The following is a 22348-nucleotide window of genomic DNA, read 5'->3' on the forward strand; positions in this document are numbered from 1 at the left end:
GCCTCAGACCGACTCCTGTCCGAGCTGAAGAGAAGCCGCCTATTCTCGGTCCTCGCTCCACAACGGTGGAACGAACTTCCCACCAGTTAGGAGCCGAATCCAGACCAATCTTTCACTGTCGACTAAAAACACACTTCAATCAATCAAAAAAAAATATCTAACCTTCTTACTGTCCTATACTACCATGCACTCCTACTATACTAATATCTTATGTCTATGTACTCAACACTGCAGCACCCAGGTTTCAGCACCGTTTGATGATCATTGTTACTCAGATGATAGAGTTGTAACCTTCCTGATGACTTGTCGTACAGAACTTGTAAGTCGCTTTGGATAAAAGCGTTCAGCTAAATGACTAAATGTAAATGTGTATAATAATAATATTATTGTGCCAGAGAGAAACGTGGCTTTAAAAGGGGAATATCTCTTCTGACTTTTGTTGTAAGACTGTTTCTTTTATGAAGTGACTGAAAGGCAGTTTCAGACCATGATCAATAAAGTAGGCATCTTGAACGCGTCCTCTAAATTAAAAAGACAGTACCTTCTAAAAGACAACACATTAATGAATAAGGTAGGCATCTTGAACCCGTCCTCTAAATTAAAAAGACAGCACCTTCTAAAAGACAACACATTAATGAATAAGGTAGGCATCTTGAACCCGTCCTCTAAATTAAAAAGACAGTAACGTCTAAAAGACAACACATTAATGAATAAGTAATGTTGCTTTTATTCATCAATTTGACCAAGTACAACAAAGACCCACCACACTCAAAATCCAATCTTAGATAAAAAGTACATGATAAAAGTGCATGATTTCAGAAGACAGTAGTTAAGACATTGTGACTGAGATGAATGATTGACAGTTGATACAAAACAACGCCTCATCAGGAGACCGACCGTTTAAAGAATGAAACGACGAGGATGGCAAGTTGAGTGACACGACCTATCTCAAGCCCCGCCCTCCTTTCTTGATCGTCCAATCACAACTGCTGCGGTGGAGGATCAAGCAAAGAGGGCGGGCTTGAGATTTAGTACATTTTGGAAGGGCATTACCCACTTCTGTGGAAATAATGCAATGTTATGAGTACAGAATAAGGGTGTGAATTTACAATAACAGCACAATGAACAATAATCAAATAACCTTCCATCAAGGTCTACGTTTAAATTAAATATTTTGAATACAATTTCAAATTATAGCAGTAGTATATACATAATCCATTTCACATCAAACACTACAATAAAAAGAATGTTCTAAAAAAGGAGAATCAAAAGCAAGTTTCCCCTCATTATTAATCTAAAATGAGACGTCTGTGTTTCACCTCAGTCGTCTAACCGTGTGGACAAAGTACCAGTTAGCCAATCAGCGCTAGTATCCCCAACATGTGCATTCTACCCACAATCCTTTTCAGCAGTCGGGAGGAGCGAGCACCTGATCCAGCCTCTTCAGGTCCATCAGGAAGCTGGTCGGGGTCAAGATGTGAGAGGAACCTGGAGAGGAGAGAGAGGAGAGGGTCAGGGGTCAGGAGAGAGGAGAGAGGAGAGAGAGGAGAGGGTCAGGATGTGAGAGGAACCTGGAGAGAGGAGAGAGGAGAGGGTCAGGGGTCAGGAGAGGAGAGAGGAGAGAGAGGAGAGAGGAGAGAGAGGAGAGAGAGGAGAGAGGAGAGAGGAGAGGAACCTGGAGAGAGGAGAGGGTCAGGATGTGAGAGGAACCTGGAGAGGAGAGAGGAGAGGGTCAGGATGTGAGAGGAACCTGGAGAGAGGAGAGAGGAGAGGGTCAGGATGTGAGAGGAACCTGGAGAGAGGAGAGAGGAGAGGGTCAGGATGTGAGAGGAACCTGGAGAGAGGAGAGAGGAGAGGGTCAGGATGTGAGAGGAACCTGGAGAGGAGAGAGGAGAGAGGAGAGGGTCAGGATGTGAGAGGAACCTGGAGAGAGGAGAGGAGAGGGTCAGGATGTGAGAGGAACCTGGAGAGGAGAGAGGAGAGGGTCAGGATGTGAGAGGAACCTGGAGAGGAGAGAGGAGAGGGTCAGGATGTGAGAGGAACCTGGAGAGAGGAGAGAGGAGAGGGTCAGGATGAGAGAGGAACCTGGAGAGAGGAGAGAGGAGAGGGTCAGGATGTGAGAGGAACCTGGAGAGAGGAGAGAGGAGAGAGGAGAGGGTCAGGATGAGAGAGGAACCTGGAGAGAGGAGAGAGGAGAGGGTCAGGATGTGAGAGGAACCTGGAGAGGAGAGAGAGGAGAGGGTCAGGGGTCAGGGGTCAGGAGAGAGGAGAGAGGAGAGAGGAGAGAGAGGAGAGGGTCAGGATGTGAGAGGAACCTGGAGAGAGGAGAGAGGAGAGGGTCAGGGGTCAGGAGAGGAGAGAGGAGAGAGAGGAGAGAGGAGAGAGAGGAGAGAGAGGAGAGAGGAGAGAGAGGAGAGGAACCTGGAGAGAGGAGAGGAGAGGGTCAGGATGTGAGAGGAACCTGGAGAGGAGAGAGGAGAGGGTCAGGATGTGAGAGGAACCTGGAGAGAGGAGAGAGGAGAGGGTCAGGATGTGAGAGGAACCTGGAGAGAGGAGAGAGGAGAGGGTCAGGATGTGAGAGGAACCTGGAGAGAGGAGAGGGTCAGGATGTGAGAGGAACCTGGAGAGGAGAGAGGAGAGAGGAGAGGGTCAGGATGTGAGAGGAACCTGGAGAGAGGAGAGGAGAGGGTCAGGATGTGAGAGGAACCTGGAGAGGAGAGAGGAGAGGGTCAGGATGTGAGAGGAACCTGGAGAGGAGAGAGGAGAGGGTCAGGATGTGAGAGGAACCTGGAGAGAGGAGAGAGGAGAGGGTCAGGATGAGAGAGGAACCTGGAGAGAGGAGAGAGGAGAGAGAGGAGAGAGGAGAGGGTCAGGATGTGAGAGGAACCTGGAGAGAGGAGAGAGGAGAGGGTCAGGATGTGAGAGGAACCTGGAGAGAGGAGAGGAGAGGGTCAGGATGTGAGAGGAACCTGGAGAGAGGAGAGGAGAGGGTCAGGATGTGAGAGGAACCTGGAGAGAGGAGAGAGGAGAGGGTCAGGATGTGAGAGGAACCTGGAGAGAGGAGAGAGGAGAGGGTCAGGATGTGAGAGGAACCTGGAGAGGAGAGGAGAGGAGAGGGTCAGGATGTGAGAGGAACCTGGAGAGAGGAGAGGAGAGGGTCAGGATGTGAGAGGAACCTGGAGAGAGGAGAGAGGAGAGGGTCAGGATGTGAGAGGAACCTGGAGAGGAGAGGAGAGGGTCAGGATGTGAGAGGAACCTGGAGAGGAGAGGAGAGGAGAGGGTCAGGATGTGAGAGGAACCTGGAGAGAGGAGAGAGGAGAGGAGAGGGTCAGGATGAGAGAGGAACCTGGAGAGAGGAGAGAGGAGAGGAGAGGGTCAGGATGTGAGAGGAACCTGGAGAGAGGAGAGGAGAGGGTCAGGATGTGAGAGGAACCTGGAGAGGAGAGGAGAGGGTCAGGATGTGAGAGGAACCTGGAGAGGAGAGGAGAGGGTCAGGATGTGAGAGGAACCTGGAGAGAGGAGAGGAGAGGGTCAGGATGAGAGAGGAACCTGGAGAGAGGAGAGAGGAGAGGGTCAGGATGTGAGAGGAACCTGGAGAGAGGAGAGAGGAGAGGGTCAGGATGTGAGAGGAACCTGGAGAGAGGAGAGGAGAGGGTCAGGATGTGAGAGGAACCTGGAGAGAGGAGAGAGGAGAGGGTCAGGATGAGAGAGGAACCTGGAGAGAGGAGAGGGTCAGGATGTGAGAGGAACCTGGAGAGAGGAGAGGGTCAGGATGTGAGAGGAACCTGGAGAGAGGAGAGGAGAGGGTCAGGATGAGAGAGGAACCTGGAGAGAGGAGAGAGGAGAGGGTCAGGATGTGAGAGGAACCTGGAGAGAGGAGAGAGGAGAGGGTCAGGATGAGAGAGGAACCTGGAGAGAGGAGAGGGTCAGGATGTGAGAGGAACCTGGAGAGAGGAGAGGAGAGGGTCAGGATGTGAGAGGAACCTGGAGAGAGGAGAGGAGAGGGTCAGGATGAGAGAGGAACCTGGAGAGAGGAGAGAGGAGAGGGTCAGGATGTGAGAGGAACCTGGAGAGGAGAGAGGAGAGGGTCAGGATGTGAGAGGAACCTGGAGAGAGGAGAGGAGAGGGTCAGGGGTCAGGAGAGGAGAGGGTCAGGATGAGAGAGGAACCTGGAGAGAGGAGAGAGGAGAGGGTCAGGATGTGAGAGGAACCTGGAGAGGAGAGAGGAGAGGGTCAGGATGTGAGAGGAACCTGGAGAGAGGAGAGGAGAGGGTCAGGATGTGAGAGGAACCTGGAGAGAGAGAGGAACCTGGAGAGAGGAGAGAGGAGAGGGTCAGGAGAGGAACCTGGAGAGGAACACAGAGAGGAACCTGAGAGGAACCTGAGAGGAACCTGGAGAGGAACCTGGAGAGGAACCTGAGAGGAACCTGGAGAGGAACCTGGAGAGGAACCTGAGAGGAACCTGAGAGGAACCTGAGAGGAACCTGGAGAGGAACCTGGAGAGGAACCTGAGAGGAACCTGAGAGGAACCTGGAGAGGAACCTGAGAGGAACCTGAGAGGAACAGGTTCAAGACCTCTTGAAAGCTTTGATAGGTTTGAGAAGGTAAATGGTCTCCATTTAAACGATGCTTTAACCCTTTCACTGCCATGCGACAGAAGTTTAACCCTTTACCATCACACAACCGACGGCGATGCTCCATCATTAGCATCATTAGCTCCGCCGTGTGATAGTAAAGGGCTAACCTTCTGTATTGTCACAGTGAAAGGGTTAACCGGCTGTCGTGTGGCAGTGAAAGGGTTAACTGTGGCGCTCCGCTTACCGATCAGCACCTCCCACTTCCCACCAGTAGCGCGGCTGACCTCGTAGGCCGAGCGCATCTCCGAGTGCGACACGCCCCCGATCACGAAGACGATGAGGCGCGGCCCGGAGCGGTACTCGGCGGGAGACTTGTTCTTGTTGTGCCAGTGTCCAAACCGTGCACTGCTGTGGAAATACATACAACAATAATGATGACAATAATGAACAATAATGATAAATTAATATTATTAATAATAATAATTAACACATTGGGAGCTAAGGACAAAAAAAAGTTGGTTATCTCGCCGGTGGTCGAGCGCCAATCACGAGAAAAGTCGGGTTTTAATAGTTATTTATTTTAATTGCTATATCCATTCATAATTCATCCATCCAGCCTGATGTTATCATTGGGAATGGCTCTGAGATCGCAAACGGCCAATACCGCCGCCTAACGCCTTGCGGCCGGTATTGCACATCATTGGAATCCCTCTGGCTGGGGCTGTGCAGTGATATAAGAAGTCCGGTGCAGGTTTTCCTTTCCGGGCATGACTAACGTTATAACACATGGACTGGGGAGACTCCAGCACCGTGGATTCATGCGTTTTGGTTGAGAAACGTTGGAAAGACAACTGCGATCAATATTTGGAATGGCGATCAGGAATTGGATTATTCTTTTTGCACTACATCAGATGTGAGGTAAGGACTCTATGTTACCAATCTTGGGTTAATTCGATGTTTTTTTCGCAGCGAACACAACGTGTCTGTGTGTGTGTGTGTGTGTGTGCGTGCCTGCCGTTGGCTGCGACCAAAGCATGGAGGGGCGACTTTTCCTCCCCCGCTTCCGTGCGTGCATGATGAAATATAATACTGATAATCTAGCGTTTATTTCAGAACGATTCATAAATCAAGTGACAAATGGCACGATTTCTAAGGAAATGCATTGAAGCGCCGTTTGCTGAAGTTTCTTGAGATGAGCCAGGAGCACTCTAAAACTATACTCATATTCACCACGGTATAAAACGGATGTATGTATGTATGAAAAAAGTATCTGTTTTTTGCATGTTGACCGGAAGAAACTCAGACAATCGACGTGTTTATTAGATCCATAGCTATAATATTTAATATAGTTTTTAGCCCTGCAAACACCGCACCCACCCCTATTATTTAAAGCGCTGGCCTTCTTACCACAAGGTAAACAGCGACCTCTAGGCGCTCAAAGTGTTAACAATAATGGTACAAATAATAATGAACAATAATGATAATAAAAGAACAGTAATTCAACAGCTAGGTCTGTTCAGACACATCTCATTATTAATCATGATGTGCTGCAACATCACATAAGAAGCGTGAGCAAATAGTAATGCTTTGATTTATTTGAGCCAGCAGATCAAAAGTAGCCTATATGTTCCTATATTTATTGTAACGTATAATATAACCGAGGGCATACAGACCATCATCTGCACTTTTGTTTACACTAGTTTCTTTTTCTTGTATTTTTATATTCAGAGTTAATTATATTGCTTGCACCGCTAATTTTTTCTCATATTTTTATATTTCAGATCTAATTTGATTGCCTGTATTTGAAATTTATTTTAAGGATAAACCCCTATGCCATCTCGTTTTCGAGGGGGTCCTTAACATAGGATACAAAACATACAATACATAACAAAACAAAAAACAGGACAACAAATGCACTTATACACTGACAGACGCTCTCCCAATCTCACCCCCACAATCCACACTGACTCCTCCCAAGAGGATCACCAATATATATATATATGTTCCCTTATAAAACACATACAAAAATTATAATTTGATCTGAAAACGACATGTAAGCCCTAACACAGTAAATCAATAACAGGTGCAAGTAGTCTGTAGATGAGTGAACAAAGATATCTTGAATAACCGGTAAGAAGTAAGAGATCCGAGTGAACTAGGCAGTTTGTTCCAATCAGGTGGTGCTTTATATTTAAAGGCAAGTCGACCGATAGCTTTGATGGTTCGAGGCACACAAATATATTATTTATTAAATCTAGAATAATTAAACTTGAAGACATGGTTAAGTTTCAAACAATGTTAATTATGTTTAGGGCAAGAAATAATACACTGCCAGAAAAACTACAAAATCTTTTTCATTTAGAAAGTGAGTTTAGTAGGAGAAAATAAAATTTTAAACATCAGTTTGCACGTACCACACTTAAACAGATGTGTCCTTCAGTTATTGGTGTAAAGTTATGGAATTCTCTCCATAGCGAGCTTAAGGGATGTAACAGTGTTTATCAATTCAAAAAAATTTATAAAAAATAAATATTTAGTCAGTATGAAAATCAAAATGTGATCTGAATAGTGAGATCTTTTTTTTTCTCTTCTCTTTCTTTTCTTTTTTATTCTTTATCATTATTATTATTATTTAAATTTTTCTTGTTTAACTGTGGATTGTGTTTCTTTTATAATGGTATAAATGATTATTTGTGTAAGTAAGGTTATACGCCGACCATTAAGAAAATACATGTTAGTTTAGGAATAAGGGGCAGGTAACTATAAGATTTATTCTTCTTCCTGCTCCTTTTGTCCATGGAATGGCTATTTATGATTTTTTAATGAAGAAACTATGATTGTATTATTCCATGTGGCAAATAAAAACTCTGAACTGAACTGAACTGAAAAAAAGAAAGGAAGATCCGTGTGTCTTAAATTATAAGTTGAACTATATGGTGTTAAGAACTGCTTTAGATAGGGGGATAATTAAAGTAAATACATTTGTAAACAAAAAGCAACCAATGAAAATGTCTTCTGAATGGGGGAGAAAGCCAGTTTAACAACTCAAACATAAGACAGTGATGGGTTCTATAAGGACACCTCAATATAAATCTGCAAACACTATTATAAGTAACATTTAAAGGACGGAGATTTGTTAGTGTGGTGTTTTGATAAACTGTCTGCGTAATCCATTATTGGAAGTATGTATAATGATTCTTTTTCTAACCTGAAGAGAAAAACAGTTAATAGAACGATACAATATTCTCAGGCTACAATTTGTTTTCTTCATCACAGCATCAATATGTGACTTGAAGGTGAGTAGAGAATCAAGCCAAAGACCCAGATACTTATATTCATCGACATTTTCAAGAGGAGCATCATCTAAAAACGTAATCGACAACTGATTTGATATTTGCACCAGATTTGATCTAGTACCAAACAGCATACTATAGGACTTCTTCTTATTTAATAAAAGTTTGTTAATAGATAACCATTTCTGGACAGCATCAAAATGAGTCTGTAAAGAGTACTTAATTTGTTGAATATCAGACTTAGAGGAATAAAACACTATCGTCAGCATACAATTGAGTAAGACAGTCTGATGGTATCAGGGTGAGATCATTAACAAATATAGAAAATAATAATAGTCCTAAAGATGAACCTTGAGGAACACCTTTATCCATAATCAAAAAATCAGACTGTTTACCCTGATATGATACACACTGACGTCTCTGGTGGAGATAGGAACTGAGATCTATAAATATTGCACCAGTAACCATGTTATTGTCCATTGCTGAGTGAACATCATTGGTCAACTTCAGAAGGGCTGTAGTTGTGGAGTAGTTTGGCCTGAAACCAGATTGGCATGGAGATAAAATATGAGATTCATTAACATAATGGGATAATTGATTAAAAATTTGTTTTTTATTCATGTCTTTCTATTACCCTGCCCATACCTGTACCTCCCTGCTGCTATGATGCCTGAATTTCCCCCAAGAGGATCAATAAAGGAATATCTTATGTTATAATATTGCCCCAACTCCAGAGAATTATAATATGAAAATATATATATTTGTATCTTCTTGTCAGACCACCGTTTAGAGAATGTGACATTATGATCTACACACTAATATAATGTGACATTATGATCTAAGGCTCTTATTGATAAGCTTATACTACATCATTATTGGTAACCTACCTCCTTATCATTTTTGGAATGGAATTTTGGAACCTATGGAACCCGTTCTAGTGACTGGCTGGTCCTTAAGGTTCCGGTCCATTAGCAGCCCCCCGGGCCTGCAGGCCCAACAAGCTTCTAGAAGCACCATTACCATCGAGCTGGAAAGGGGATTATGGCATCATAGGCAAAGCAAACCTGCCCTCTGACCTCCAGCTCACACTTTAGCCTGATTGAAATAGACATAAAAGCTTTTGTGTGATAATAATCCATCTGCTGTCCCGTTGATCATCCCTGTATCAGGGAAAGGGGCGGAGACATAATCTGAGCCGATCGCAACATATTTCAATTGATCGGTCATTGGCTACATCAAGCCTGAGCTTTTGTCTTAAAAAATAAATGAAAAACAATTAAGGAAAAGCTGTGATGTAGGCTATATATATTATTCTTACTATATATATCCACACCCGTCTGTACATACCTGTACATTGTATAATACTGTTGCACTTTACTGTTACATTTGCACTCTGGTTGGATGCCAAACGTCTTTTTGTCGTACTGTACTTGTGCTGTATGATTGATGACAATACATTTGTTTGTACTAACCATGCTCACAGCTTCCTGCAACAATTCACACCTCGCAGGATTTCAAACAGTTTTCCGTGTCATTGACACAAACGGGCGCAGAGTTGAACCGGTTAACCCTAACGGGAGTACTGGAGTAATGGGTTAACCCTAACGGGAGTAGTGGAGTAATAGGTTACTCACGCCCCTCCCCAATACCCAGCTCTACTGAGCACACCCACCTGACGGCCGTCTGGGTTGTATCGATGGGAACAGGGTCTGAGATGAACGGCCATTGTTTCCTGTCCAGTTTGTCCTCTATGGCGTTCTGGGAGGGAGACACAGAGTGGTGCGCAGAGAAAACTGAAAACATACAGTTGTGGTAAATGACAGAATCAGAATCACTCACCAAGTACATTTGCATGTAGGGACACTCCCGTATATCTGGAGAATCTCATCAGCCTTAAAAAGCACACGATCAGTATCGGTGTGATCACATCTTTATGTCGCAATTGATCGTATTTACACTGCATTTTGCTTTTATGTCACACTCGGGTTGGGAAACCAAGACAAAATGGCTGCCGTGTGAATATGGTCAACGGTATTTTTGTGATTTCTTTTTTAGTTTGTTGCCTAATACAAATGCCAAGTGGACAACAGAATAACACTAACCAAAACTGTTGTTTGAAGTACACAATGACAATGACCACTTGGATTATCTGGAGATGGACATGTCTGAAAAGCTGCAGTTAAATATAAGACTTGTTAAGACCTTTTTAAGACCACTTCAGAGTGAAATGTAATCCCAATTTCACAACCATACTAGCGGAAAAAAATTTAAATAAAAAAATAGCGACCCTGAACTGGTGGCACTTGCGCGCCAATTTAAATTCTCACTCGTTCCATACAAGCTTCTCACACACCGAGCACTAACCCTAACCCTACAAACCACTTGAATACTAACCCTACAAACCACTTGAATACTAACCCTAACCCTACAAACCACTTGAATACTAACCCTACAAACCACTTGAATACTAACCCTACAAACCACTTGAATACTAACCCTACAAACCACTTGAATACTAACCCAACAAACCACTTGAATACTAACCCAACAAACCACTTGAATACTAACCCAACAAACCACTTGAATACTAACCCAACAAACCACTTGAATACTAACCCAACAAACCACTTGAATACTAACCCAACAAACCACTTGAATACTAACCCTAACCCTACAAACCACTTGAATACTAACCCTAACCCTACAAACCACTTGAATACTAACCCTACAAACCACTTGAATACTAACCCTACAAACCACTTGAATACTAACCCTACAAACCACTTGAATACTAACCCAACAAACCACTTGAATACTAACCCAACAAACCACTTGAATACTAACCCAACAAACCACTTGAATACTAACCCAACAAACCACTTGAATACTAACCCAACAAACCACTTGAATACTAACCCAACAAACCACTTGAATACTAACCCAACAAACCACTTGAATACTAACCCTAACCCTACAAACCACTTGAATACTAACCCTACAAACCACTTGAATACTAACCCAACAAACCACTTGAATACTAACCCAACAAACCACTTGAATACTAACCCTACAAACCACTTGAATACTAACCCAACAAACCACTTGAATACTAACCCAACAAACCACTTGAATACTAACCCTAACCCTACAAACCACTTGAATACTAACCCTACAAACCACTTGAATACTAACCCAACAAACCACTTGAATACTAACCCAACAAACCACTTGAATACTAACCCTACAAACCACTTGAATACTAACCCAACAAACCACTTGAATACTAACCCTAACCCTACAAACCACTTGAATACTAACCCTAACCCTACAAACCACTTGAATACTAACCCAACAAACCACTTGAATACTAACCCTAACCCTACAAACCACTTGAATACTAACCCTACAAACCACTTGAATACTAACCCTAACCCTACAAACCACTTGAATACTAACCCTACAAACCACTTGAATACTAACCCTAACCCTACAAACCACTTGAATACTAACCCTAACCCTACAAACCACTTGAATACTAACCCAACAAACCACTTGAATACTAACCCTACAAACCACTTGAATACTAACCCTACAAACCACTTGAATACTAACCCTACAAACCACTTGAATACTAACCCAAAGCGCTTTACAATTTGTTCCTCACATTTGACCCATTCACTCGCACATTCACACCGACGGCGGTGCCAACCTGCTCAGCGGGTGTCTACATGCCGTGCGCGGTGCCAACCTGCTCAGCGGGTGTCTACATGCCGTGCGCGGTGCCAACCTGCTCAGCGGGTGTCTACATGCCGTGCGCGGTGCCAACCTGCTCAGCGGGTGTCTACATGCCGTGCGCGGTGCCAACCTGCTCAGCGGGTGTCTACATGCCGTGCGCGGTGCCAACCTGCTCAGCGGGTGTCTACATGCCGTGCGCGGTGCCAACCTGCTCAGCGGGTGTCTACATGCCGAGCGCGGTGCCTACCTGCTCAGCGGGTGTCTACATGCCGTGCGCGGTGCCAACCTGCTCAGCGGGTGTCTACATGCCGTGCGCGGTGCCAACCTGCTCAGCGGGTGTCTACAGGGTTAGGGTTCCATACCTCCATCACATCCTTGATGGTGGGTGTCCACCTGGAGAGCTGGTAGGTGCTCTCCGTCCGCTCCTTCTTCTCAGGCAGAGTCCTCCCAGCGTTGGCGCCCTGACGGAACACAGACCACGTTAGATTCTAGCACAAGTACAGTGCAACCAAAATACCTTTTCATCCTTTCATGCAACCAGAGTGCAAATGTAACGGTAAAGTAGTAATATACAATGTACAGGTGGTTAAACAAGGTGCCAATATTTATTAAACAGAGAGACAGAATGTGATTGGAGAATTATCCGACGTTTTCCCACAAAGGGTTCATTATTATTATTATCATAAGTGACATTTATTGCAAGCGTTAGTTATTGTCTGGTGCCGCCTAGTGGACTGACTTAGGAATGCGTGTTGTGACTCTGGACAGGTAAGCTGCCTCTGCGCCGGCGCGACACGCTATTTAAATGACTCTCTTGGCCACAGGCCTGTACGGTGAAAAGCCCTGTGGGCCAACTGACTGGCCAACGGTACGTTGCATTGTATGCACCGTTTATATCCGCAATCATCTTTTACATGTATAACGTGTTGCTAGTGTATGCCGTTTATTTCCCTTTCTTTTGTATAGGTAAATAATCTAATAACAGTACTGACTACTGCTGTATCGACTCTATCCATCGACAACTAATGACTAACTGTTAGTTAGCTACTAACTACTCACTGCTAGCTACCAGCTAACTGCTGGCTAATTGGCCACCTGGTGTTAACGGCAATACAGTTGTCTAAAATGACTGAATGTTTAGACATTGAGTCCGAATAAACACCATTCTTGCAAAGTAGGAATCGTTTCCTTTGGTTCCTATTCTCAGTCGTTCGCCTACGCCCTTCCAATGGGGACATTTAGTTGACACATTATATTGAAATTCTTTATTCGGAATAACCCCTTGAGATGTAGCATCTGGTTTTCGAGGGGCTCCTGACACAACACAACGCATGTACATTTTCAGATTTTTTTTATAAAAAGAAACACAAAAAACATTGGACATCGAAACAGTCTACAACAACAAAATCTACTGAGAAATGACATTACAAAATAACATACAAGATCACAAAATAAACAGGACAAACAAAACAAAACACAAATCAAGCGAGGATAGGAATGGATCGTTACTTCGTACGAGATAAGTAATGAAAGTCATGATAGTATGCAGTATATAAATGATAAACTAAAAATTATAAACTAAAAACATGTACATGTACTATGAAAGTAAGAAGACAGCGCATTTTTAAATAAATAAAAAGATGAGATGGAACGAGTATTTGCAGGCAAGTTATTCCAATCAGAAGGGGCTTTGAACAAAAAGGCTTTCTTGGCTGTTTTATTGACAGTGACTGCTAGATAATTGGACAGTGACGGAGACAGTTACCCCCCAGGTGGGTTAGGGTTAGGGGACAGTGACGGAGACAGTTACCCCCCAGGTGGGTTAGGGTTAGGGGACAGTGACGGAGACAGTTACCCCCCAGGTGGGTTAGGGTTAGGGGACAGTGACGGAGACAGTTACCCCCCAGGTGGGTTAGGGTTAGGGGACAGTGATGGAGACAGTTACCCCCCAGGTGGGTTAGGGTTAGGGGACAGTGACGGAGACAGTTACCCCCCAGGTGGGTTAGGGTTAGGGGACAGTGACGGAGACAGTTACCCCCCAGGTGGGTTAGGGTTAGGGGACAGTGATGGAGACAGTTACCCCCGCGATGACGCTGCAGCCCAGGCGCTGCAGGTTGGTGATGATGTTGCTGTCGGCCTGGACGTTGGCGTGCTGGATGAGCTTGGTCAGGTTCTCCTCCACAACGCCTGAAGGAGACAACACAAATAACTATTTCGTGACTTTCGGGAACTAGGCTACACTGGCACACCTACTTCCAGTGAATGATGCTAAGCTAGGCTAACGGTGCGGCAGTTCCCTAAGCCTAAAACTTTTTTTTTTTTAGATCTTTCCCTGAGAGTCCACATTACAGTTCTACTTTTGTTTTGATGTGAAAAGTGATGCTGCATAAGAAGACTGCACTTAGCACTGACTGAGAAAGTACATATTACAGTTCTACTTTATAAAATGCTAATTGTAAATATGTTTGTCAATGTTAATAATATGAAAGTCCACATTACAGTTCTACTTTTGTTTTGATGTGAAAAGTGATGCTGCATAAGATGACTGCACTTAGCACTGCCTGAGAAAGTACATAATAGTTCTACTTTGACGTTTTAATGTTGGACCAAAGCATTGCATGTAATTAGAATACAGGCAAATAAAAGTCATTAAGTTTAAAGTACAATCCTGGCTGTCTTCTTCTCTCAACGCTTCAATAGGTAGATCTTGCCTTCACCTATAGACCGAGGTCAGGGGTCTTGGGCTTAACAAGGTTGGTGACCACTGCTCTAAGGAATATGGATCTTAAAAACATGCATTCGGTCCTATATTACAGTTTTGATCGTCAAGCTACCACTTTTTCAATCCAAGTCATGTGAACAACCAAACAAAGTCTGTGCTCCTCTGGGGTGGCATTAACCCTTTCACTGTCACACGACAGAAGGTTAGCCCTTTACTATCACACAACCGACGGCGATGCTCCATCATTAGCATCATTAGCTCCGCAAATGCGGAGCTAATGATGCTAACGATGGAGCATCGCCGTCGGTTGTGTGATAGTAAAGGGCTAACCTTCTGTATTGTCACAGTGAAAGGGTTAACCTTCTGTCGTGTGGCAGTGAAAGGGTTAAGGACCTACCCTTCTTCTTGTGGAAGATGTAGAGCAGGATGATGCGGATCTTATCAAAGGGCTCGATCTTGGTGTTGAGCAGGACGGGCACAATGCTCTTCATGGCGTCTTTCAGGGGCTCCCCCTCCATGTCGGTGCCCATGGCCAGGTCCTGCAGACAGGGAGAGGTCAGAGGTCAACTACTGCCCTAACCCTTTCAGAGGCCCCCCCTCCATGTGGGCCCCCAGGGCCAGGTCCTGCAGACAGGGAGAGGTCAGAGGTCAACTACTGCCCTAACCCTTTCAGAGGCCCCCCCTCCATGTGGGCCCCCAGGGCCAGGTCCTGCAGACAGGGAGAGGTCAGAGGTCAACTACTGCCCTAACCCTTTCAGAGGCCCCCCCTCCATGTGGGCCCCCAGGGCCAGGTCGCGTGAATACTTTCCCCAAGGCAGTTGTCCTTCTGCGTTCGGTTTACGCCACTGACGCTTCTCTCAACGCCCAATCGCGTTACTCCTAACGCTCGCTCCTAACTTTCAGAACTTCTCTCAGTTCCACAAGTCCATCACATCAGCTACCTGGCTACCTGCATCAATATACTACTAACTATCAACTAACTCACTACCGCCGTGCATCAATTATTTTAAATTCTCTAAATAATGTGAGCCATAAAATAAAGACTTTTTAAAACTTGTAGCGCTGCCTTGGATTTCAACTTTTTTATAACTTTGTTTATTAGTTGTCATAGTAAAGAATACAGAATACTTTTCCATGAAATGCTTTTCCCTGTATGAGCCCCTGGGAGAGTGCTATAGATAAAAATAGATAAAAAGTATAAAATAGAAAATCAAAAGTACGTAAACAAAAAGTGTTCAGTCAATATACATGATATATACAATACAGAGTAACAAAAATAGTAACAGTGAGTTACAGTACAATACAGTACAATGCAGAAATGGGATGAGGGTAAGGTGCAATGAGGTATGAATTGTAATGCAAATCTCTTTACTAATGAATATAAAGTGTGTTACCCAGCTACTGCTCTGTTTTTATATTTATTATTATATGTATTATTATCACAACTACACCCTCACCAGCTACTGCTCTGTTTTTATATTTATTATTATATGTATTATTATATGTATTATTATCACAACTACACCCTCACCAGCTACTGCTCTGTTTTCTAGTATATTGCATGTATTTTATTTATTATAGTATATTGTATGTATTATTATATATGTATTATTATATGTATTGTAACATAATATATCATCTGCACCTTTGTTTACTCCAAGATAATTATTCCAATTTGAATTATTTTTTATTTGTATTTATTGTGCCTATATGTATGAACTGGCTGATGAACTGTGTTGTGAGCTCGTCGTGGCTGTAACTGAGGGTGACCTCAGTGTCTCACGAGTTCAAATAAAGGTTTGAAATTAACCAGCCACCACAAAGACCCACACAGAGCAGTGATTATAGAGGTATGAGAGCATTTTCATAGCATGATCCATTAACCATTTAAAAACCATCCACCACTATTGGTAAGGCCTATATGTTTACAGGGAGGTAGAGGCGGGGGGGGGCATCCTCGAACCCAGACAAGGCAGAGTCCGGTGTCTCCAGAAATATAAGCCAATCAATGCCACGATCAAATTAGTGAAGGTTTTGAAATGCACACCACCATTTGCAATGAGAGTTATGTGCGCACACACACACCGTTCAAATACTGTACATTTAGCGGACGCTTTTATCCAAAGCGACTTACAAGTTCTGTACGACAAGTCATCAGGAAGGAAGGGTACAACTCTATCAGCTGAGCAACAATGTTCATCAAAGTGTTGAGTGCTACAGTGTAGGTTAGTTTATTAGGACAAGTGCATGACAGTAAGGTTAGTTAGGGGTAGATTTTATTAAATTTCAGATAATGGTTGAAGAAGTGCCTCTTTAGTCGACAGCGAAAGATTGGACGGGTCTCTGCTCCTAACTGGGGTGGGCAGCTCGTTCCACCATTGTGGGACAAGGACTGAGAAAAGGCTTCTCTTTGATGACCCTCGCGGAGCTTGGATAGGAGTAGGTCTGAGGCGGCCAGAAGATGCAGAGCGTAGGGGTCTTGAGGGTGTGTAGTTAGAGACCATTGACCGGAGGTAGGCGGGAGCGGTTCCCTTTGCCGCATGGTATGCTAGGTCGAGGGCCTTGAAGCGGATTCGTGCAGCAATGGGGAGCCAGTGCCGACTTCGGTAGGTTTGAGATCAGGCGGGCCGCTGCGTTCTGACATAATTTAAAATAGTTTTTTTTTTTTTTATCCACTTTTTCTCCCATTTTTCTATTTTTTCTCCCATCCCAATTTCGTATCATCCAATTCAACCCTCCCCTGTCACGAACGCTGTTTCTTGCCTCCCACAAGCCAGCTGCAATGTGGACTAAGTCATACATAGCACAAGTCCCCTCCGGTACTTGAGGTAACAGCAGTCGCATCTTTCCACCTGCGCAGCTCGATCTCTCAGTGTCGAGGAGTAACGCGTGGGAGGCTCACGCTGCCCCCGACACTTCCTGATTCTACTGCGCAGGCGCACCAACCGACTTGTAGGAGTCGCTTGTTCACAACGTTCGATCCCCACCCTTCAGTTTTCCCTCCCCGTAATACGGCCAATGTGTATTACTGCGGACGACCAGCTAAACTGAAAACAATGTGGAGAGCTGGATTCGAACACGCGAATCCTAGCGTCTCCACACTGGTGGCGAGTGCCTTGCCCACTACACCACCTAGCCGCCCTAAAATAGTTTTTTTTTTATTGATAATTGTAACATCATGTGATTTGTGTGGACCCCAGGAATAATAGTCTTCCCACACACACCAAGTCAGAAACCAAGCAGACCATGAGGGCAGAGACATCCATCTTGAGATCAACACATGCCTGTAGGATTAAAGAGACGTCTTTCAGACAAACCCATCCTCCATTAGCTCTGCTGTCCAGTGAAGCAACTCAGAGCCTCCATTAACACTTCATCTCATAAAACCAGTCATACAGAGATAATTCCTTCCTCTGTGCCCGACACTCATCCGATATAGGCCTAAATCCAGCGGCATCAAAACACCCCCATGAGGACAACACACTGGGCCAGACAATACACGGTCCAGGGGTTGACAGCGAGGTGGGCAGAGGGGCTTACAGCGGGGCTTTTATCCCGCACTCATGTTCGCTGAAAGGGATTTGTGCGCGGCACAGTGTGGAGGTATTTACGCTCAGCTGTGACATAACGGCTTCCCATCTCAAGCTCTTTACGCAACGTTATCATTTAGATCCCTTTTTAAATATTTCATTTCAAAGCTTTTTTTTTTTTAACTCAAAGGGTAACTGAGGTTTCCCTCATTTACAGTCACATCGAGTGTGTTACATACAGAAATGAAAAAAGGATATAAAATAAGCCAACAAGACGAGGCAAAGAGCAGGGATAACAAATCAAAAACATGTAGAACTTGATCGAGTTAATTCCATGAGAATAATAATAATAAATTGCATTTATAAAGCGCTTTTCTAGACACTAGCAAATGTAGGGTGGAAATTGCCTCCTTCACCACCACTGGTAGCAGCACCCAACCTTGGGCTACAGGCTCAATGGCTGCCATACACTGGCACACATCACACTACACACTGACTACCATACACTGGCACCAGGCACACATCACACTGACTACCATACACTGGCACCAGGCACACATCACACTGACTACCATACACTGGCACCAGGCACACATCACACTGACTACCATACACTGGCACCAGGCACACATCACACTGACTACCATACACTGGCACCAGGCACACATCACACTGACTACCATACACTGGCACCAGGCACACATCACACTACACACTGACTACCATACACTGGCACCAGGCACACATCACACTACACAATGGGTGAACGGCTCAAGAGAAGGGAGAAGGGGATTGATATCAGTCAATTAAGGGGAAGGCATGATTAGGTGGCCTTGATGTCAGAGACCTGATTGGGAATTTGGCCAGAAACGCCAGGGGAACCCCCTACTCTTTACGATAGGCGTCCTGGGTTCTTTAACGACTGAATTCCGTCAGGACCTCGGTTTAGCGTCTCATCCGAATGACTGCACTCGCAGCTGTAAGGTGTCCCATCACCGTAACAGGGGCCTCGTTAAGTCCAGAGGACAGAGTGCCCCCTGCTGGACAACAACACCACTTTCCGACAGCAGCCTTGACCGGGGCTCGAACCGGTGATCTTCTGATCATGAGTCCGGAGCTCTCCTCAGGTAGCCACGCTGCAGGACAGCAGAGAGTCCAGAGCTCTCCTCAGGTAGCCACGCTGCAGGACAGCAGAGAGTCCAGAGCTCTCCTCAGGTAGCCACGCTGCAGGACAGCAGAGAGTCCAGAGCTCTCCTCAGGTAGCCACGCTGCAGGACAGCAGAGAGTCCAGAGCTCTCCTCAGGTAGCCACGCTGCAGGACAGCAGAGAGTCCAGAGCTCTCCTCAGGTAGCCACGCTGCAGGACAGCAGAGAGTCCAGAGCTCTCCTCAGGTAGCCACGCTGCAGGACAGCAGAGAGTCCAGAGCTCTCCTCAGGTAGCCACGCTGCAGGACAGCAGAGAGTCCAGAGCTCTCCTCAGGTAGCCACGCTGCAGGACAGCAGAGAGTCCAGAGCTCTCCTCAGGTAGCCACGCTGCAGGACAGCAGAGAGTCCAGAGCTCTCCTCAGGTAGCCACGCTGCAGGACAGCAGAGAGTCCAGAGCTCTACTCATGTAGCCACGCTGCAGGACAGCAGAGAGTCCAGAGCTCTACTCAGGTAGCCACGCTGCAGGACAGCAGAGAGTCCAGAGCTCTCCTCAGGTAGCCACGCTGCAGGACAGCAGAGAGTCCAGAGCTCTCCTCATGTAGCCACGCTGCCAGACAGCAGAGAGTCCAGAGCTCTCCTCAGGTAGCCACGCTGCAGGACAGCAGAGAGTCCAGAGCTCTCCTCAGGTAGCCACGCTGCAGGACAGCAGAGAGTCCAGAGCTCTCCTCAGGTAGCCACGCTGCCAGACAGCAGAGAGTCCAGAGCTCTCCTCAGGTAGCCACGCTGCAGGACAGCAGAGAGTCCAGAGCTCTCCTCAGGTAGCCACGCTGCAGGACAGCAGAGTCCAGAGCTCTCCTCAGGTAGCCACGCTGCAGGACAGCAGAGAGTCCAGAGCTCTCCTCAGGTAGCCACGCTGCAGGACAGCAGAGAGTCCAGAGCTCTCCTCAGGTAGCCACGCTGCAGGACAGCAGAGAGTCCAGAGCTCTCCTCAGGTAGCCACGCTGCCAGACAGCAGAGAGTCCAGAGCTCTCCTCAGGTAGCCACGCTGCAGGACAGCAGAGAGTCCAGAGCTCTCCTCAGGTAGCCACGCTGCAGGACAGCAGAGAGTCCAGAGCTCTCCTCAGGTAGCCACGCTGCAGGACAGCAGAGAGTCCAGAGCTCTCCTCAGGTAGCCACGCTGCAGGACAGCAGAGAGTCCAGAGCTCTCCTCAGGTAGCCACGCTGCAGGACAGCAGAGAGTCCAGAGCTCTCCTCAGGTAGCCACGCTGCAGGACAGCAGAGAGTCCAGAGCTCTCCTCAGGTAGCCACGCTGCAGGACAGCAGAGAGTCCAGAGCTCTTCTCAGGTAGCCACGCTGCCAGACAGCAGAGAGTCCAGAGCTCTCCTCAGGTAGCCACGCTGCCAGACAGCAGAGAGTCCAGAGCTCTCCTCAGGTAGCCACGCTGCAGGACAGCAGAGAGTCCAGAGCTCTCCTCAGGTAGCCACGCTGCAGGACAGCAGAGAGTCCAGAGCTCTCCTCAGGTAGCCACGCTGCAGGACAGCAGAGAGTCCAGAGCTCTCCTCAGGTAGCCACGCTGCAGGACAGCAGAGAGTCCAGAGCTCTCCTCAGGTAGCCACGCTGCAGGACAGCAGAGAGTCCAGAGCTCTCCTCAGGTAGCCACGCTGCAGGACAGCAGAGAGTCCAGAGCTCTACTCATGTAGCCACGCTGCAGGACAGCAGAGAGTCCAGAGCTCTACTCAGGTAGCCACGCTGCAGGACAGCAGAGAGTCCAGAGCTCTCCTCAGGTAGCCACGCTGCCAGACAGCAGAGAGTCCAGAGCTCTCCTCAGGTAGCCACGCTGCAGGACAGCAGAGAGTCCAGAGCTCTCCTCAGGTAGCCACGCTGCAGGACAGCAGAGAGTCCAGAGCTCTCCTCAGGTAGCCACGCTGCCAGACAGCAGAGAGTCCAGAGCTCTCCTCAGGTAGCCACGCTGCCAGACAGCAGAGAGTCCAGAGCTCTCCTCAGGTAGCCACGCTGCAGGACAGCAGAGAGTCCAGAGCTCTCCTCAGGTAGCCACGCTGCAGGACAGCAGAGAGTCCAGAGCTCTCCTCAGGTAGCCACGCTGCCAGACAGCAGAGAGTCCAGAGCTCTCCTCAGGTAGCCACGCTGCAGGACAGCAGAGAGTCCAGAGCTCTCCTCAGGTAGCCACGCTGCAGGACAGCAGAGAGTCCAGAGCTCTCCTCAGGTAGCCACGCTGCAGGACAGCAGAGAGTCCAGAGCTCTCCTCATGTAGCCACGCTGCAGGACAGCAGAGAGTCCAGAGCTCTCCTCAGGTAGCCACGCTGCAGGACAGCAGAGAGTCCAGAGCTCTCCTCAGGTAGCCACGCTGCAGGACAGCAGAGAGTCCAGAGCTCTCCTCAGGTAGCCACGCTGCAGGACAGCAGAGAGTCCAGAGCTCTCCTCAGGTAGCCACGCTGCAGGACAGCAGAGAGTCCAGAGCTCTCCTCAGGTAGCCACGCTGCAGGACAGCAGAGAGTCCAGAGCTCTACTCATGTAGCCACGCTGCAGGACAGCAGAGAGTCCAGAGCTCTCCTCAGGTAGCCACGCTGCAGGACAGCAGAGAGTCCAGAGCTCTCCTCATGTAGCCACGCTGCCAGACAGCAGAGAGTCCAGAGCTCTCCTCATGTAGCCACGCTGCAGGACAGCAGAGAGTCCAGAGCTCTCCTCAGGTAGCCACGCTGCAGGACAGCAGAGAGTCCAGAGCTCTCCTCAGGTAGCCACGCTGCCAGACAGCAGAGAGTCCAGAGCTCTCCTCAGGTAGCCACGCTGCAGGACAGCAGAGAGTCCAGAGCTCTCCTCAGGTAGCCACGCTGCAGGACAGCAGAGAGTCCAGAGCTCTCCTCAGGTAGCCACGCTGCAGGACAGCAGAGAGTCCAGAGCTCTCCTCAGGTAGCCACGCTGCAGGACAGCAGAGAGTCCAGAGCTCTCCTCAGGTAGCCACGCTGCAGGACAGCAGAGAGTCCAGAGCTCTCCTCAGGTAGCCACGCTGCAGGACAGCAGAGAGTCCAGAGCTCTCCTCAGGTAGCCACGCTGCAGGACAGCAGAGAGTCCAGAGCTCTCCTCATGTAGCCACGCTGCAGGACAGCAGAGAGTCCAGAGCTCTCCTCAGGTAGCCACGCTGCAGGACAGCAGAGAGTCCAGAGCTCTCCTCAGGTAGCCACGCTGCAGGACAGCAGAGAGTCCAGAGCTCTCCTCAGGTAGCCACGCTGCAGGACAGCAGAGAGTCCAGAGCTCTCCTCAGGTAGCCACGCTGCAGGACAGCAGAGAGTCCAGAGCTCTCCTCAGGTAGCCACGCTGCAGGACAGCA

At 47.1% G+C, this 22348-nt stretch overlaps 1 protein-coding gene across 2 annotated transcripts in view; it reads right to left on the bottom strand.

Annotated features, from left to right (window-relative positions):
* Window positions 1-703: 703 nt before the first annotated feature.
* The window catches only part of stxbp2 (syntaxin binding protein 2), a 72581-nt gene continuing 50936 nt past the window's right edge, over window positions 704-22348 (bottom strand). The window contains exons 14-19 of one of the 2 annotated variants that reach the window (XM_084329923.1): window positions 14725-14866; window positions 13686-13792; window positions 11968-12066; window positions 9543-9628; window positions 4822-4982; window positions 704-1488 (exon numbers count right to left, since the gene is read on the bottom strand). In XM_084329923.1, coding sequence (XP_084186049.1) covers window positions 1406-1488; window positions 4822-4982; window positions 9543-9628; window positions 11968-12066; window positions 13686-13792; window positions 14725-14866 — 678 coding nt within the window. In that variant the 3' untranslated portion in view covers window positions 704-1405. Of the gene's footprint in view, window positions 1489-4821; window positions 4986-9542; window positions 9629-11967; window positions 12067-13685; window positions 13793-14724; window positions 14867-22348 lie in introns of both variants that reach the window. The other variant, XM_084329922.1, reaches the window with a different exon arrangement.

This window comes from Notolepis coatsorum (genome assembly GCF_963971535.1).
Source record: "Notolepis coatsorum genome assembly, chromosome: 14".
Lineage (NCBI taxonomy): Eukaryota > Metazoa > Chordata > Actinopteri > Aulopiformes > Paralepididae > Notolepis > Notolepis coatsorum.